At 53.8% G+C, this 17,681-nt stretch overlaps 2 protein-coding genes and 1 long non-coding RNA gene across 4 annotated transcripts in view; 1 reads left to right on the top strand and 2 right to left on the bottom strand.

Moving 5' to 3' along the window:
- Positions 1-17,681, top strand: part of LOC145527618 (uncharacterized) — a 32,714-nt gene that overhangs the window by 5,096 nt on the left and 9,937 nt on the right. The window contains exons 3-9 of one of the 2 annotated variants that reach the window (XR_014069782.1): positions 1,655-1,912; positions 2,538-2,649; positions 6,825-7,050; positions 9,288-9,545; positions 10,166-10,277; positions 14,453-14,678; positions 16,915-17,172. This is a non-coding gene — a long non-coding RNA (uncharacterized LOC145527618). The remainder of the gene's footprint in view (positions 1-1,654; positions 1,913-2,537; positions 2,650-6,824; positions 7,051-9,287; positions 9,546-10,165; positions 10,278-14,452; positions 14,679-16,914; positions 17,173-17,681) is intronic. The other variant, XR_014069781.1, reaches the window with a different exon arrangement.
- LOC145527598 (uncharacterized) lies at positions 4,674-6,637 on the bottom strand. The gene is made up of 3 exons (XM_081545717.1): positions 6,290-6,637; positions 5,578-5,890; positions 4,674-5,326 (listed from the first exon to the last, which is right to left on the bottom strand). Exons 1-3 carry the CDS (start codon positions 6,524-6,526, stop codon positions 5,052-5,054), a joined length of 825 nt encoding a protein of 274 aa, XP_081401843.1. The 5' UTR covers positions 6,527-6,637; the 3' UTR covers positions 4,674-5,051.
- Positions 12,302-14,110, bottom strand: LOC145527526 (uncharacterized). Its single transcript, XM_081545623.1, has 3 exons — positions 13,918-14,110; positions 13,206-13,518; positions 12,302-12,954 (listed from the first exon to the last, which is right to left on the bottom strand). The coding sequence occupies exons 1-3, from the start codon at positions 14,050-14,052 to the stop codon at positions 12,326-12,328; spliced, it is 1,077 nt and encodes a 358-aa protein (XP_081401749.1). The 5' UTR covers positions 14,053-14,110; the 3' UTR covers positions 12,302-12,325.

Genomic DNA, 17,681 nt, shown 5'->3' with positions numbered 1-17,681 from the left:
TAGCCTCTCTGTTGTGAAGAGGTTCCATTGGATGGAAACCCAGTGGTGTACTTCGTTTACCTCTTTCCCTTACTTGAAGAGACCCATTTCGACCTCCGCCCAGCAAATGGCAAGGAGACTCTGATGTTAAGGAGCCTTTGACCTACGCTTCTTTCTAGCTATCTCATGACATCAGTCTTTAGGGTGAGGTTTTTCCCCGATATTGAGGTGGTATGAGATCAAAACCAATAGCGTTCTTCAGATGTAGCTGTCTGGTTTTCCCATGGACATTGATTGAAGAGGCTTTCTTGTTCCCATTTGGATATTCTCCCCGTCTGTGTCAGAGATGAGTTGACCATGGATGCTGGGGTTTGTTTCTGGACCCTCAACTTTATTCCATCGATCTGGATCTGTGTGTGTTGTTGTATTCCCAATAGCATACTGTCCTGCTGCTGCTGCTGCGGCTAAGTCACTTCAGTCGTGTCTGACTCTGCATGACCCCGTGGCCTGCAGCCTACCAGGCTCCTCCGTCCAGGACATTTTCCAGGCAAGAGTACTGGAGTGGGTCGCCATTGCCTTCTCCGATACTCTCCTGAGGATCCTAGTTTGGTCGTCTAATTTCCTTTCACACAACCTTGGATGTCCGTATCGGGGCTTTTTCGTCGGATTGTATTGACAATGTAGGCTCTTTTCTGTTTCCATACCCCTTTTGCAATTCTTTGTTCGGTGCGAAAATGCATTGGCATTTTGGGAGGAATAGCATGGAAGCTGTGGATTGCCATGTGGGGCTGTGACATGATTTTCCCAATAGGAATTCTTTCAAGCCCTGAGCACAGCTTCTCTTTCCAGTGATTGGTGTGGGCTTGATCTTCCTCCTTCCATCTCTCGCCGTTTTGTGAGAACAGGTCCATCCTTCCCTTCTGGGGTAGATGGACTCGTGGGTATCACTTCAGTGAATGGCATTGGCAGTGGGGGTGATAATTCCCTTCTCATTGGAAGACTTTGCTGTGAGTATTAGAAATGCAAGTGACTTCTCTTCCCCTTCCTCCCTGTCCATGTCTCAGAGCCACCGGGAAACAGAGGCCTCATCCACGGTCACACAGGCCTGAGGGGGTGCAACTAGACTGTTGTTTCTTCAGGCCCTCAGTGCTGGACATCATCCGGGATACTCTGTGTGTGTCTTCCTCCGTCTGGTGTCCCTTCAGACCTTTCCCTAGTTTTCACAGGCTTGTTGTGTTGGCGTTCTTTGTCTGTTTGGAGACACATCCTTGATAAGCTTTGTGTTTCCACTCATTCGTCTCGCGATGTATGACCTGTCTTTTGCTTTTGTCATGAGGTTTTCCCACAGTAGATATCTTTGATTTTGCAAAGTCCACTGTATTCTCTGGGTTTTTTTTGTGGACTGCCTTTTAGTTTTGTGTGTGAAGACTCAAAGCACGTGTCCGGTTTCTGCTCATTGTTCTTCTAGATTTGTGACAAGTTTTCATGGAAAGTTTGTCTAGGGATAACTGGAAGTGAACTCGGTGTAAGGTGTCAAGTCTCCATCTCCATTCATGTCATCCCCTGCAGTTTCCAATTCCCTGTTCCTGAGTGGTTTTGGAGACCTTGTGGGAAGGTTGGTTGCATTGGAGTTTGCATTTCCACCTTGATTCGATTCACACTGTTCTGCCCTCAGGGACACTGTCAAGGGGGAGTGAGGAGCAGCCTGCATTTCCAGCAGTGACCACACGGTGGGGCGAGTGCTGCTCTCCCCTCTGGGAGCCCCAGGCCACAGGCATCCCAGTGAGGAGCCAGCTCTGTGCTCAGCTGAAAGGAGTTAGTCTCTCAGGAGCCTCGGAGCCCTTGCCTTTGGATCACCCAGGGTGGGCATTTACTGGGACAGAAAAAATTGCCCTGAATTCCATGGACGGAAGAGCCTGGCTGTGTAGAGTTGGTGAGTTGCCGTGAATCAGACACAACTGAGGACACAAAAATTCAATAGATTAAAACACATTTTGGGGGTGGGGGGGAGTGAAAGTGGGTGATGTGGGTTTTTTTGTCTTATATAATAGCCAAGGGAAATCTAGTTTAAACCTAAATTCACATAGATGGGAAAGGTATAGCTCTCCGTCACCCTATTTAAAAAAAAAAAAAAAAAAACTACTAAACTTTTCTGAAAGTTTATTTAGTAGCTTCCTTGAGCAGTTTATTGTGGAGCTTTTTTTTTTTTTCTGTGACATTGTCCTCATTAAAAATTAAGGTTTGCCTTTACTGGATAATTTTGTTCATTGGTTTCTTAGAGAACCTTGGTTATCTTTGAGTTTCCTGGGGAGTATGGTCACATGACCTGGCCCTGGCCAATCGGTGCGTTCCACCTCCCTGGCCACTGTGATTGGCTCCGGGCTGGGGCAGTGCCCAATCGGGGCCCAGGGCCGGGCCTCACGTTGGAAGCCAGGGGAAGACGAGCTCTCGTCCTGCTGGGGTAGGGGAAGGGGTGGGGCCGGGGGAGGTCAGGCTCCAGCAGTGGGAGGGGCTTGAGGTCCGCCTGCGGCAGTTGGTGACGTTCCTGCTCCCCTCAGGGCAGAGCCGCCGGCCTGAGAATGAGGGCGCTGCTGAGCTCAGGGGCTGGGATGGCCCGTTGCTGCTGTGGTCCCAGAGCTCCCCCCGAGACCTGAGGGAAGCCGTCTGCCCGTGAGTCCTCTCCCGCTTGTCTGTCAGCTTGTTTGAAGCATGCTGGGTTTTCTGCCCAGCTGGCTAAGGGGAGTCCCTGGAAATGCAAGGGTGTGGGTTTTGGCAGACTTCAGGGAAGACATGCCAGATGAGCCTGGGAGACTCCAGCTTAAGCTGGATTCAGGAGATATCTCTTCGGGCCAGCTAGTAATTGTAGGATAAGCCTAATGAGTCTTCACAGGATGAAGAGAGTAACGTGCCAAGGTAGCAATCGATGTCCTCATTCGAGAGGATGAAGCTGGTGCTCAGAGAAGGGGGGAACTTGGCCACAGCAAGGAGGTGTGCAACCAGACAGAACCCCCCAGATCCGGCCATTGGAGCTCAGGGAGGCCACTGGTGTGGCTTGTCCCTGTGGCAGGGCCCGAGGCAGGCAGCCCACCCTGATTCCTGCGGGGGCCTGACTTGGGAAGTGCCATCTGGTAGCTTTGAGACTCACCAAACCAAATTGCACTGGAGAGAGGAGGGACACCTTCCTTCATCCACCCCCCACCCCCGCCGGATTCCCACATACCCTGACCCCTTTCTCTCGATTTCGGAGCCATTTCCAGAGTCCCGCTCATATGACCTCATTTGAAGTGCACTGTGGACGGGCTGCCATCTGCAGCTGCTACCACAGCAGCCAAGGGCTTTAGCTCCCGACTACCTCCCTTCCTTTGGAACTTGGGGGCCCTCTACTCCCCACTTGCACACCACAGACCTTTGCTGAGGATTGTGGGGACCCTCACTCAGTTTGCAGCACGTTGTAGCCATCCCTGTCCTCCCTTGAAACTCAGCTTGTGAGCTCCTTTGGAGCAGCGTGGCCCACCTGGCTGCAACGGAAGAGACACAGCTGACAGTGAAACAACAGCTTAGATCTGAGAGCCGGAAAGCTCTGTCAAAAGGGACCTCCCTCTTCACACCGTAGAGGCTGTAGGAGCCGCCAGGCTTTCGGAACCAGTGCTGGGGCCAAAATGACTCCACAGCTGTTTTCCTTCCTGGGGAGGGTTCTGGCTCGAGTGGGAATGGCTCAAGTCTCCTAAGGTTCTGAAAGCCCACTGTGTGCAGATTCACGGTACACAGAGAGGAAAAGGTGGAGTCCTACCCTGGAGGTGGTCACAGCTCACGGATGAGCCAGGCAGGCAGGCAGGCAGGGCATGAGAACACCTGAGCTGCCTTCATGAGTGAATGGTGTGGGGGCAGAGGAAGAGAAGCCGGTCTGCTCCCTCGTGTGGTGCCCAGGGCAGGTTGTCCCCAGAGGAAACCCTTACGACGGTGAGGACTATCACTGCTGTTTCCCAAGGGGTTCCGTCGGTGCGTGTCTTCCCCGGAGCGGTCAGGCCGTCTCTCAAGTACACTGGCCATGGGCATTGCCTCTCCTTGGAACTTCCCATGTGTTTCTCTTTTTTATGGAACAGTGATTTTCTAGAGTGGTTCTGGGCCACAAGGATGTTGGGTCATTTTCTAGCCTTCTGTCATGAAGAACGCTTTCCTGGGCATGGGGGTGGTTTGTTGTTCCAGCTCCCTTTCTTGGCTTCTTTTGGGAGCTGGTGCAACAAGAGGAGCTCAGCCTCTGCCTTCTGGCTGAGATGTCACCCTTCAAACAGCAATGCCTGCCTGGAGATAATGATGGCAGTTGCCAAAAGGGCTTCGTTTGGCACATGGTATCTTGAAAGGACGTACACCGTCCTTTCAGCTATCAAAGGCTAGTTCAAATGACATAAAAATGAGAACTCTCCAATGGAGTCTTACAGTAGGTGGAGAGTCCGAAAAACACTCCTTCAGTCATTTCGCTGAGAGTCACTGATTGGGGACACCAAGAATATAGGAAGGAATGCAGAAAGAAAAGATGAAATTGTGTTCAGGATCGGGGGGAGGGATGAACAGGGCGTGCTTGCCTTGAATCCAGGCTTTGTTGGGGGGTGGGGCATAAAGATGGAACGGGTCTGAAACTACAAAGTGGTGATGGTAACACAGTATCACCAGAGTTACACAACAGTGTTCCCAGATTGCAACAATGATGAAACAGTTTACTAATCCCAACTTAACCAACAAAAATACAGGAAACCATACAAAAAATAAAACATCACCAGAAAGGTGGAAACAAACCACATGCAAAGCAGTTCAGGGGAAAGGAACTCCATGTCCCCTGGGGGCAGACCGAGTTGCCAGCATCCACGGTGAGCAGACAGGGATGGAGGCTGCAGAGCCGACCGCTCCCCTGGACGTGGTGTTTCCGGTAAGGGCTCTGGGTCTCTGTCCAGAGCGGGGGCTCTTTCTCCCTGCAGGGCTGGGTGAGTCATCGTGGGCGTCTGGGTGTTGCGCGGGAGCCAGGGCAGGCTCTCCCTGCCGAGGCGGTGACTCTTCCTCTGCCTCGGGTTCTCTTGCTAAAGCCCGAGCAGGTAGAGGTGCACGTGGAGGTGGAGGTTCTCGCTGAGGGGGTGGGACATCAGTGCCTGGGGCTGGGGGTCCTGCAGGCACGGAGATCCGATCTGCCCGGTGTGCTGGCCAGTACCCAGCTGGCCTGGTGTCTCTGCGAGGGCAAGTCTCGCTTCTCCATCTGCCCTCGGTGGATCCCTGGGTCCTGCACCTGGAGCCACCACCTGTGTGGGGACAGGTCTGGGAAGTGGAGCCTGGTTCCAGTTGGAGGCCAGTGCTAGAGCTGGGGGAGAAGCAAAGTTTGCCCACAGGCCAGCCTTGGCATGTGCGTACCCCGGGACAGAAACGTTCCAAGAGGTTCCCAAAGAATACCCAGCGTCAGATGTCTTTTGGGACTGAAGTGTGCAAGATGGGGGGCGGGGGGTGTGAGGCCAGCGCTTGCTGCAGGCCCAGCAGCAGCTTTCGAGGACTCGTCCCTGTGTAGCTCAGCACCCCTCCCCACACACTCCCGTGCACCAGCCCCAGCGTCCTCACCTCTGTGCTGTGGCGTGCTGGGCTCCAGGTCCTCCTGGTGCCTCAGAGGCCGGGGTTCTCTGGACTCTGGGTCGGAGCCGGGTGTGCTGAGCTCCGTGGAAGCCTCAGACTGGGCCGCCGGCTGTATCCTGGGCGGTGTCTCGGCAGCAGGCCTTCCCCACCTCCGCGTCTCCCCCGGTGGGGCTGATGCCTCCGTGGGCACGCTGACCTGGAGCCTGCACTGGGCCTCACGGGCGGGCGGGTGGTGCTCCGACCCCTCCCTCTGGGAGCTGGATGGGGTGTCCCCGTCCTCGGCCTCATCACGTGGGAAGCTCTGCAACGACAGTGACCGTCAGCCAGCCATGCTGGGAGTTTTCCGAGCTGGGCCTGGCCAGTGGAGCCGCTGCTTCTGCCTGCTCGAACTTCTCTTCCCAGAAGGGTCAGAGACGTGTGTCTGCTCAGATCCCCACCCGGGAGGAAAGAGACCCATCTGAGGGTGTGAGGTCAGCCTGGCCGGTCGGCGCTGCCCACACTCTCCCCATCCCGCCCAGCCTGCTCTCCCCTGGGGTGTGGGCACAACTTGTCCACAGGCTTCTGACCCCACATCCGCCTGGGCTTCCTTGAGGGAGACACAGCCCGAGAAACCCGCATCCCCACACACAGGCAAAGGACCCGGTGTTTCCGGGTGGCATGGGAGAGGTGGCCTGGCCCGGCCTGGGGCTCCCCGTGTTACCTTTCTGTTTCTCCGGGCAAAGGGCCAGAGGCCTCTCGGGGGTGTCCTGAGCCAACGTCGACAGGGTGCCCACGCACACTGCCTGTGAGCTCTCCTGAGGCCCCGGCCTCTGGGCAGGGGCAAACAGCAGAACATCTTGGCAGCAAGTGATCTGGCTGGGGGCTCCTCTCCGCTCTGGAGGCCTGGATACCCGGATTGCGGGTTCTGTTGTGTTCTGTTGCCGGCAGGTGACATCATTTCCTGGGGTTCGTGCTGAGGTCCCTTCCTCAAAACTTCCCAAGGGAATCTCTGGGTTTCTGACTGCTCGACCACCCCCCTTAGGCCATGTGCAGGCACAATGACACCCACACGGCCCAGCCCACAGCCCTGGGGAGGCCTGGGTTCAGCCAGGGCCTGAGCTCCGAGGACCATGCTGCTCTCAGACCAGGCTCCTTCTTCTCATAAGTGGTGTGGCCCTGGACAAGCATATGCCCCTCAGGGTTGCCCCAGTCTCTCCATCTGCAGAGTGGGGGTCATTCTCCCATCTGCTTCCTAGGTCTGTCGGCCTACGAGCAGCTCCATGCCTTTCCACCTGGGGCCGATATCACGTGGAGCTCGTGCGCTGAGACTTCAGAAAGAAAGATTCCATCCAGGGCTGACACAGCACAGAATGGGGCAGAACGAGGCCTGGGTGCGCCGTGGAACCCAGGAAAAGGCACTCCCCCTCCTGACTGTTTTGAGACCCCGCATCCAAGTTGGAGGACCGAAAGGAAGACTCGAAGGTCTCCCTCTCTTATAGAAAAGAGTAGCCAACTTTCTGGTCCTCTGTTTCCATTGAGATTCTGTTCAAGGGTCCCAGCTCGGCTTCTGCGGGTGGCTGAGCTTCTAATGGCTCCCTGCGTTCTTGTCTTTTCCTCTCCAAACCTTCCGTCCTTTTCCCCCTTCTGGGGTGGAAGGGCGCTGTCATTGCTTCTACCTTCGAGACAGATTGAGGAATAGTCTGGACCATCGACTCCTTTCCTCTCTTTGGTTCCGTGTCTCTCTCTGGCTGTGTCCCTCTCTTTTCCTTTCTCAATTCCGTCTGTGTCTTCCTCTTTCTCTCTCGTGTGTGGATGGATGGATGGATGCTAGGGATGCACATGTATATGATTAGATGAGGGTTATGTTTTAGGGATAGGTTAGAGGGAGAGAAAGGCTTTAGGTCAGAGTTGGTCATGGGGGAAGGGTCAAGGGTGGTGGTGGTGTTTCTTGGAATCTGAGTGCTGTGCATTCTTCGTCTCTTTCCATATGAACCCCTTCTCAGATACACCACTTGCAAGGAGTCTCTCGTGTTCCGTTTCCTATCTTTTGCATTTGTGAATGCTTAGCCTCTCTGTTGTGAAGAGGTTCCATTGGATGGAAACCCAGTGGTGTACTTCGTTTACCTCTTTCCCTTACTTGAAGAGACCCATTTCGACCTCCGCCCAGCAAATGGCAAGGAGACTCTGATGTTAAGGAGCCTTTGACCTACGCTTCTTTCTAGCTATCTCATGACATCAGTCTTTAGGGTGAGGTTTTTCCCCGATATTGAGGTGGTATGAGATCAAACCCAATAGCGTTCTTCAGATGTAGCTGTCTGGTTTTCCCATGGACATTGATTGAAGAGGCTTTCTTGTTCCCATTTGGATATTCTCACCGTCTGTGTCAGAGATGAGTTGACCATGGATGCTGGGGTTTGTTTCTGGACCCTCAACTTTATTCCATCGATCTGGATCTGTGTGTGTTGTTGTATTCCCAATAGCATACTGTCCTGCTGCTGCTGCTGCGGCTAAGTCACTTCAGTCGTGTCTGACTCTGCAAGACCCCATGGCCTGTAGCCTACCAGGCTCCTCCGTCCAGGACATTTTCCAGGCAAGAGTACTGGAGTGGGTCGCCATTGCCTTCTCCGATACTCTCCTGAGGATCCTAGTTTGGTCGTCTAATTTCCTTTCACACAACCTTGGATGTCCGTATCGGGGCTTTTTCGTCGGATTGTATTGACAATGTAGGCTCTTTTCTGTTTCCGTACCCCTTTTGCAATTCTTTGTTCGGTGCGAAAATGCATTGGCATTTTGGGAGGAATAGCATGGAAGCTGTGGATTGCCATGTGGGGCCGTGACATGATTTTCCCAGTAGGAATTCTTTCAAGCCCTGAGCACAGCTTCTCTTTCCAGTGATTGGTGTGGGCTTGATCTTCCTCCTTCCATCTCTCGCCGTTTTGTGAGAACAGGTCCATCCTTCCCTTCTGGGGTAGATGGACTCGTGGATATCACTTCAGTGAATGGCATTGTCAGTGGGGGTGATAATTCCCTTCTCATTGGAAGACTTTGCTGTGAGTATTAGAAATGCAAGTGACTTCTCTTCCCCTTCCTCCCTGTCCATGTCTCAGAGCCACCGGGAAACAGAGGCCTCATCCACGGTCACACAGGCCTGAGGGGGTGCAACTAGACTGTTGTTTCTTCAGGCCCTCAGTGCTGGACATCATCCGGGATACTCTGTGTGTGTCTTCCTCCGTCTGGTGTCCCTTCAGACCTTTCCCTAGTTTTCACAGGCTTGTTGTGTTGGCGTTCTTTGTCTGTTTGGAGACACATCCTTGATAAGCTTTGTGTTTCCACTCATTCGTCTCGCGATGTATGACCTGTCTTTTGCTTTTGTAATGAGGTCTTTCCCACAGTAGATATCTTTGATTTTGCAAAGTCCACTGTATTCTCTGGGTTTTTTTTGTGGACTGCCTTTTAGTTTTGTGTGTGAAGACTCAAAGCACGTGTCCGGTTTCTGCTCATTGTTCTTCTAGATTTGTGACAAGTTTTCATGGAAAGTTTGTCTAGGGATAACTGGAAGTGAACTCGGTGTAAGGTGTCAAGTCTCCATCTCCATTCATGTCATCCCCTGCAGTTTCCAATTCCCTGTTCCTGAGTGGTTTTGGAGATCTTGTGGGAAGGTTGGTTGCATTGGAGTTTGCATTTCCACCTTGATTCGATTCACACTGTTCTGCCCTCAGGGACACTGTCAAGGGGGAGTGAGGAGCAGCCTGCACTTCCAGCAGTGACCACACGGTGGGGCGAGTGCTGCTCTCCCCTCTGGGAGCCCCAGGCCACAGGCATCCCAGTGAGGAGCCAGCTCTGTGCTCAGCTGAAAGGAGTTAGTCTCTCAGGAGCCTCGGAGCCCTTGCCTTTGGATCACCCAGGGTGGGCATTTACTGGGACAGAAAAAATTGCCCTGAATTCCATGGACGGAAGAGCCTGGCTGTGTAGAGTTGGTGAGTTGCCGTGAATCAGACACAACTGAGGACACAAAAATTCAATAGATTAAAACACATTTTGGGGGTAGGGGGGAGTGAAAGTGGGTGATGTGGGTTTTTTTGTCTTATATAATAGCCAAGGGAAATCTAGTTTAAACCTAAATTCACATAGATGGGAAAGGTATAGCTCTCCGTCACCCTATTTAAAAAAAAAAAAAAACTACTAAACTTTTCTGAAAGTTTATTTAGTAGCTTCCTTGAGCAGTTTATTGTGGAGCATTTTTTTTTTTCTGTGACATTGGCCTCATTAAAAATTATGGTTTGCCTTTAGTGGATAATTTTGTTCATTGGTTTCTTAGAGAACCTTGGTAATCTTTGAGTTTCCTGGGGAGTATGGTCACATGACCTGGCCCTGGCCAATCGGTGCGTTCCACCTCCCTGGCCACTGTGATTGGCTCCGGGCTGGGGCAGTGCCCAATCGGGGCCCAGGGCCGGGCCTCACGTTGGAAGCCAGGGGAAGACGAGCTCTCGTCCTGCTGGGGTAGGGGAAGGGGTGGGGCCGGGGGAGGTCAGGCTCCAGCAGTGGGAGGGGCTTGAGGTCCGCCTGCGGCAGTTGGTGACGTTCCTGCTCCCCTCAGGGCAGAGCCGCCGGCCTGAGAATGAGGGCGCTGCTGAGCCCAGGGGCTGGGATGGCCCATTGCTGCTGTGGTCCCAGAGCTCCACCCGAGACCTGAGGGAAGCCGTCTGCCCGTGAGTCCTCTCCCGCTTGTCTGTCAGCTTGTTTGAAGCATGCTGGGTTTTCTGCCCAGCTGGCTAAGGGGAGTCCCTGGAAATGCAAGGGTGTGGGTTTTGGCAGACTTCAGGGAAGACATGCCAGATGAGCCTGGGAGACTCCAGCTTAAGCTGGATTCAGGAGATATCTCTTCGGGCCAGCTAGTAATTGTAGGATAAGCCTAATGAGTCTTCACAGGATGAAGAGAATAACGTGCCAAGGTAGCAATTGATGTCCTCATTCGAGAGGATGAAGCTGGTGCTCAGAGAAGGGGGGAACTTGGCCACAGCAAGGAGGTGTGCACCCAGACAGAACCCCCCAGATCCGGCCATTGGAGCTCAGGGAGGCCACTGGTGTGGCTTGTCCCTGTGGCAGGGCCCGAGGCAGGCAGCCCACCCTGATTCCTGCGGGGGCCTGACTTGGGAAGTGCCATCTGGTAGCTTTGAGACTCACCAAACCAAATTGCACTGGAGAGAGGAGGGACACCTTCCTTCATCCACCCCCCACCCCCGCCGGATTCCCACATACCCTGACCCCTTTCTCTCGATTTCGGAGCCATTTCCAGAGTCCCGCTCATATGACCTCATTTGAAGTGCACTGTGGACGGGCTGCCATCTGCAGCTGCTACCACAGCAGCCAAGGGCTTTAGCTCCCGACTACCTCCCTTCCTTTGGAACTTGGGGGCCCTCTACTCCCCACTTGCACACCACAGACCTTTGCTGAGGATTGTGGGGACCCTCACTCAGTTTGCAGCACGTTGTAGCCATCCCTGTCCTCCCTTGAAACTCAGCTTGTGAGCTCCTTTGGAGCAGCGTGGCCCACCTGGCTGCAACGGAAGAGACACAGCTGACAGTGAAACAACAGCTTAGATCTGAGAGCCGGAAAGCTCTGTCAAAAGGGACCTCCCTCTTCACACCGTAGAGGCTGTAGGAGCCGCCAGGCTTTCGGAACCAGTGCTGGGGCCAAAATGACTCCACAGCTGTTTTCCTTCCTGGGGAGGGTTCTGGCTCGAGCGGGAATGGCTCAAGTCTCCTAAGGTTCTGAAAGCCCACTGTGTGCAGATTCACGGTACACAGAGAGGAAAAGGTGGAGTCCTAGCCTGGAGGTGGTCACAGCTCACGGATGAGCCAGGCAGGCAGGCAGGCAGGGCATGAGAACACCTGAGCTGCCTTCATGAGTGAATGGTGTGGGGGCAGAGGAAGAGAAGCCGGTCTGCTCCCTCGTGTGGTGCCCAGGGCAGGTTGTCCCCAGAGGAAACCCTTACGACGGTGAGGACTATCACTGCTGTTTCCCAAGGGGTTCCGTCGGTGCGTGTCTTCCCCGGAGCGGTCAGGCCGTCTCTCAAGTACACTGGCCATGGGCATTGCCTCTCCTTGGAACTTCCCATGTGTTTCTCTTTTTTATGGAACAGTGATTTTCTAGAGTGGTTCTGGGCCACAAGGATGTTGGGTCATTTTCTAGCCTTCTGTCATGAAGAACGCTTTCCTGGGCATGGGGGTGGTTTGTTGTTCCAGCTCCCTTTCTTGGCTTCTTTTGGGAGCTGGTGCAACAAGAGGAGCTCAGCCTCTGCCTTCTGGCTGAGATGTCACCCTTCAAACAGCAATGCCTGCCTGGAGATAATGATGGCAGTTGCCAAAAGGGCTTCGTTTGGCACATGGTATCTTGAAAGGACGTACACCGTCCTTTCAGCTATCAAAGGCTAGTTCAAATGACATAAAAATGAGAACTCTCCAATGGAGTCTTACAGTAGGTGGAGAGTCCGAAAAACACTCCTTCAGTCATTTCGCTGAGAGTCACTGATTGGGGACACCAAGAATATAGGAAGGAATGCAGAAAGAAAAGATGAAATTGTGTTCAGGATCGGGGGGAGGGATGAACAGGGCGTGCTTGCCTTGAATCCAGGCTTTGTTGGGGGGTGGGGCATAAAGATGGAACGGGTCTGAAACTACAAAGTGGTGATGGTAACACAGTATCACCAGAGTTACACAACAGTGTTCCCAGATTGCAACAATGATGAAACAGTTTACTAATCCCAACTTAACCAACAAAAATCCAGGAAACCATACAAAAAATAAAACATCACCAGAAAGGTGGAAACAAACCACATGCAAAGCAGTTCAGGGGAAAGGAACTCCATGTCCCCTGGGGGCAGACCGAGTTGCCGGCATCCACGGTGAGCAGACAGGGATGGAGGCTGCAGAGCCGACCGCTCCCCTGGACGTGGTGTTTCCGGTAAGGGCTCTGGGTCTCTGTCCAGAGCGGGGGCTCTTTCTCCCTGCAGGGCTGGGTGAGTCATCGTGGGCGTCTGGGTGTTGCGCGGGAGCCAGGGCAGGCTCTCCCTGCCGAGGCGGTGACTCTTCCTCTGCCTCGGGTTCTCTTGCCAAAGCCCGAGCAGGTAGAGGTGCACGTGGAGGTGGAGGTTCTCGCTGAGGGGGTGGGACATCAGTGCCTGGGGCTGGGGGTCCTGCAGGCACGGAGATCCGATCTGCCCGGTGTGCTGGCCAGTACCCAGCTGGCCTGGTGTCTCTGCGAGGGCAAGTCTCGCTTCTCCATCTGCCCTCGGTGGATCCCTGGGTCCTGCACCTGGAGCCACCACCTGTGTGGGGACAGGTCTGGGAAGTGGAGCCTGGTTCCAGTTGGAGGCCAGTGCTAGAGCTGGGGGAGAAGCAAAGTTTGCCCACAGGCCAGCCTTGGCATGTGCGTACCCCGGGACAGAAACCTTCCAAGAGGTTCCCAAAGAATACCCAGCGTCAGATGTCTTTTGGGACTGAAGTGTGCAAGATGGGGGGCGGGGGGTGTGAGGCCAGCGCTTGCTGCAGGCCCAGCAGCAGCTTTCGAGGACTCGTCCCTGTGTAGCTCAGCACCCCTCCCCACACACTCCCGTGCACCAGCCCCAGCGTCCTCACCTCTGTGCTGTGGCGTGCTGGGCTCCAGGTCCTCCTGGTGCCTCAGAGGCCGGGGTTCTCTGGACTCTGGGTCGGAGCCGGGTGTGCTGAGCTCCGTGGAAGCCTCAGACTGGGCCGCCGGCTGTATCCTGGGCGGTGTCTCGGCAGCAGGCCTTCCCCACCTCCGCGTCTCCCCCGGTGGGGCTGATGCCTCCGTGGGCACGCTGACCTGGAGCCTGCACTGGGCCTCACGGGCGGGCGGGTGGTGCTCCGACCCCTCCCTCTGGGAGCTGGATGGGGTGTCCCCGTCCTCGGCCTCATCACGTGGGAAGCTCTGCAACGACAGTGACCGTCAGCCAGCCATGCTGGGAGTTTTCCGAGCTGGGCCTGGCCAGTGGAGCCGCCGCTTCTGCCTGCTCGAACTTCTCTTCCCAGAAGGGTCAGAGACGTGTGTCTGCTCAGATCCCCACCCGGGAGGAAAGAGACCCATCTGAGGGTGTGAGGTCAGCCTGGCCGGTCGGCGCTGCCCACACTCTCCCCATCCCGCCCAGCCTGCTCTCCCCTGGGGTGTGGGCACAACTTGTCCACAGGCTTCTGACCCCACATCCGCCTGGGCTTCCTTGAGGGAGACACAGCCCGAGAAACCCGCATCCCCACACACAGGCAAAGGACCCGGTGTTTCCGGGTGGCATGGGAGAGGTGGCCTGGCCCGGCCTGGGGCTCCCCGTGTTACCTTTCTGTTTCTCCGGGCAAAGGGCCAGAGGCCTCTCGGGGGTGTCCTGAGCCAACGTCGACAGGGTGCCCACGCACACTGCCTGTGAGCTCTCCTGAGGCCCCGGCCTCTGGGCAGGGGCAAACAGCAGAACATCTTGGCAGCAAGTGATCTGGCTGGGGGCTCCTCTCCGCTCTGGAGGCCTGGATACCCGGATTGCGGGTTCTGTTGGGTTCTGTTGCCGGCAGGTGACATCATTTCCTGGGGTTCGTGCTGAGGTCCCTTCCTCAAAACTTCCCAAGGGAATCTCTGGGTTTCTGACTGCTCGACCACCCCCCTTAGGCCATGTGCAGGCACAATGACACCCACACGGCCCAGCCCACAGCCCTGGGGAGGCCTGGGTTCAGCCAGGGCCTGAGCTCCGAGGACCATGCTGCTCTCAGACCAGGCTCCTTCTTCTCATAAGTGGTGTGGCCCTGGACAAGCATATGCCCCTCAGGGTTGCCCCAGTCTCTCCATCTGCAGAGTGGGGGTCATTCTCCCATCTGCTTCCTAGGTCTGTCGGCCTACGAGCAGCTCCATGCCTTTCCACCTGGGGCCGATATCACGTGGAGCTCGTGCGCTGAGACTTCAGAAAGAAAGATTCCATCCAGGGCTGACACAGCACAGAATGGGGCAGAACGAGGCCTGGATGCGCCGTGGAACCCAGGAAAAGGCACTCCCCCTCCTGACTGTTTTGAGACCCCGCATCCAAGTTGGAGGACCGAAAGGAAGACTCGAAGGTCTCCCTCTCTTATAGAAAAGAGTAGCCAACTTTCTGGTCCTCTGTTTCCATTGAGATTCTGTTCAAGGGTCCCAGCTCGGCTTCTGCGGGTGGCTGAGCTTCTAATGGCTCCCTGCGTTCTTGTCTTTTCCTCTCCAAACCTTCCGTCCTTTTCCCCCTTCTGGGGTGGAAGGGCGCTGTCATTGCTTCTACCTTCGAGACAGATTGAGGAATAGTCTGGACCATCGACTCCTTTCCTCTCTTTGGTTCCGTGTCTCTCTCTGGCTGTGTCCCTCTCTTTTCCTTTCTCAATTCCGTCTGTGTCTTCCTCTTTCTCTCTCGTGTGTGGATGGATGGATGGATGCTAGGGATGCACATGTATATGATTAGATGAGGGTTATGTTTTAGGGATAGGTTAGAGGGAGAGAAAGGCTTTAGGTCAGAGTTGGTCATGGGGGAAGGGTCAAGGGTGGTGGTGGTGTTTCTTGGAATCTGAGTGCTGTGCATTCTTCGTCTCTTTCCATATGAACCCCTTCTCAGATACACCACTTGCAAGGAGTCTCTCGTGTTCCGTTTCCTATCTTTTGCATTTGTGAATGCTTAGCCTCTCTGTTGTGAATAGGTTCCATTGGATGGAAACCCAGTGGTGTACTTCGTTTACCTCTTTCCCTTACTTGAAGAGACCCATTTCGACCTCCGCCCAGCAAATGGCAAGGAGACTCTGATGTTAAGGAGCCTTTGACCTACGCTTCTTTCTAGCTATCTCATGACATCAGTCTTTAGGGTGAGGTTTTTCCCCGATATTGAGGTGGTATGAGATCAAACCCAATAGCGTTCTTCAGATGTAGCTGTCTGGTTTTCCCATGGACATTGATTGAAGAGGCTTTCTTGTTCCCATTTGGATATTCTCACCGTCTGTGTCAGAGATGAGTTGACCATGGATGCTGGGGTTTGTTTCTGGACCCTCAACTTTATTCCATCGATCTGGATCTGTGTGTGTTGTTGTATTCCCAATAGCATACTGTCCTGCTGCTGCTGCTGCGGCTAAGTCACTTCAGTCGTGTCTGACTCTGCATGACCCCGTGGCCTGCAGCCTACCAGGCTCCTCCGTCCAGGACATTTTCCAGGCAAGAGTACTGGAGTGGGTCGCCATTGCCTCCTCCGATACTCTCCTGAGGATCCTAGTTTGGTCGTCTAATTTCCTTTCACACAACCTTGGATGTCCGTATCGGGGCTTTTTCGTCGGATTGTATTGACAATGTAGGCTCTTTTCTGTTTCCGTACCCCTTTTGCAATTCTTTGTTCGGTGCGAAAATGCATTGGCATTTTGGGAGGAATAGCATGGAAGCTGTGGATTGCCATGTGGGGCTGTGACATGATTTTCCCTATAGGAATTCTTTCAAGCCCTGAGCACAGCTTCTCTTTCCAGTGATTGGTGTGGGCTTGATCTTCCTCCTTCCATCTCTCGCCGTTTTGTGAGAACAGGTCCATCCTTCCCTTCTGGGGTAGATGGACTCGTGGGTATCACTTCAGTGAATGGCATTGTCAGTGGGGGTGATAATTCCCTTCTCATTGGAAGACTTTGCTGTGAGTATTAGAAATGCAAGTGACTTCTCTTCCCCTTCCTCCCTGTCCATGTCTCAGAGCCACCGGGAAACAGAGGCCTCATCCACGGTCACACAGGCCTGAGGGGGTGCAACTAGACTGTTGTTTCTTCAGGCCCTCAGTGCTGGACATCATCCGGGATACTCTGTGTGTGTCTTCCTCCGTCTGGTGTCCCTTCAGACCTTTCCCTAGTTTTCACAGGCTTGTTGTGTTGGCGTTCTTTGTCTGTTTGGAGACACATCCTTGATAAGCTTTGTGTTTCCACTCATTCGTCTCGCGATGTATGACCTGTCTTTTGCTTTTGTAATGAGGTCTTTCCCACAGTAGATATCTTTGATTTTGCAAAGTCCACTGTATTCTCTGGGTTTTTTTTGTGGACTGCCTTTTAGTTTTGTGTGTGAAGACTCAAAGCACGTGTCCGGTTTCTGCTCATTGTTCTTCTAGATTTGTGACAAGTTTTCATGGAAAGTTTGTCTAGGGATAACTGGAAGTGAACTCGGTGTAAGGTGTCAAGTCTCCATCTCCATTCATGTCATCCCCTGCAGTTTCCAATTCCCTGTTCCTGAGTGGTTTTGGAGATCTTGTGGAAGGTTGGTTGCATTGGAGTTTGCATTTCCACCTTGATTCGATTCACACTGTTCTGCCCTCAGGGACACTGTCAAGGGGGAGTGAGGAGCAGCCTGCACTTCCAGCAGTGACCACACGGTGGGGCGAGTGCTGCTCTCCCCTCTGGGAGCCCCAGGCCACAGGCATCCCAGTGAGGAGCCAGCTCTGTGCTCAGCTGAAAGGAGTTAGTCTCTCAGGAGCCTCGGAGCCCTTGCCTTTGGATCACCCAGGGTGGGCATTTACTGGGACAGAAAAAATTGCCCTGAATTCCATGGACGGAAGAGCCTGGCTGTGTAGAGTTGGTGAGTTGCCGTGAATCAGACACAACTGAGGACACAAAAATTCAATAGATTAAAACACATTTTGGGGGTGGGGGGGAGTGAAAGTGGGTGATGTGGGTTTTTTTGTCTTATATAATAGCCAAGGGAAATCTAGTTTAAACCTAAATTCACATAGATGGGAAAGGTATAGCTCTCCGTCACCCTATTTAAAAAAAAAAAAAACTACTAAACTTTTCTGAAAGTTTATTTAGTAGCTTCCTTGAGCAGTTTATTGTGGAGCATTTTTTTTTCTGTGACATTGGCCTCATTAAAAATTATGGTTTGCCTTTAGTGGATAATTTTGTTCATTGGTTTCTTAGAGAACCTTGGTAATCTTTGAGTTTCCTGGGGAGTATGGTCACATGACCTGGCCCTGGCCAATCGGTGCGTTCCACCTCCCTGGCCACTGTGATTGGCTCCGGGCTGGGGCAGTGCCCAATCGGGGCCCAGGGCCGGGCCTCACGTTGGAAGCCAGGGGAAGACGAGCTCTC

The sequence above is a fragment of the Giraffa tippelskirchi genome, chromosome 11 (assembly GCF_054371585.1).
Source record: "Giraffa tippelskirchi isolate mGirTip1 chromosome 11, T2T-mGirTip1v1.2.pri, whole genome shotgun sequence".
NCBI lineage: Eukaryota > Metazoa > Chordata > Mammalia > Artiodactyla > Giraffidae > Giraffa > Giraffa tippelskirchi.
The sequence above is the reverse complement of the archived record's forward strand: the minus strand, read 5'-3'. Positions and strand labels throughout refer to the sequence as shown.

Bases quoted from the DNA above. Each gene is read 5' to 3' on its own strand.
- LOC145527598 (XM_081545717.1), bottom strand. From the start codon at position 6,526: ATGATGTCACCTGCCGGCAACAGAACACAACAGAACCCGCAATCCGGG. The intron at 5,891-6,289 runs GTAACACGGGGA...CTGTCGTTGCAG, and splicing joins TTGCCCGGAGAAACAGAAAG to AGCTTCCCACGTGATGAGGC. The intron at 5,327-5,577 runs GTGAGGACGCTG...CTTCTCCCCCAG, and splicing joins CAGCACGCCACAGCACAGAG to CTCTAGCACTGGCCTCCAAC.
- LOC145527526 (XM_081545623.1), bottom strand. From the start codon at position 14,052: ATGTTCTGCTGTTTGCCCCTGCCCAGAGGCCGGGGCCTCAGGAGAGCT. The intron at 13,519-13,917 runs GTAACACGGGGA...CTGTCGTTGCAG, and splicing joins TTGCCCGGAGAAACAGAAAG to AGCTTCCCACGTGATGAGGC. The intron at 12,955-13,205 runs GTGAGGACGCTG...CTTCTCCCCCAG, and splicing joins CAGCACGCCACAGCACAGAG to CTCTAGCACTGGCCTCCAAC.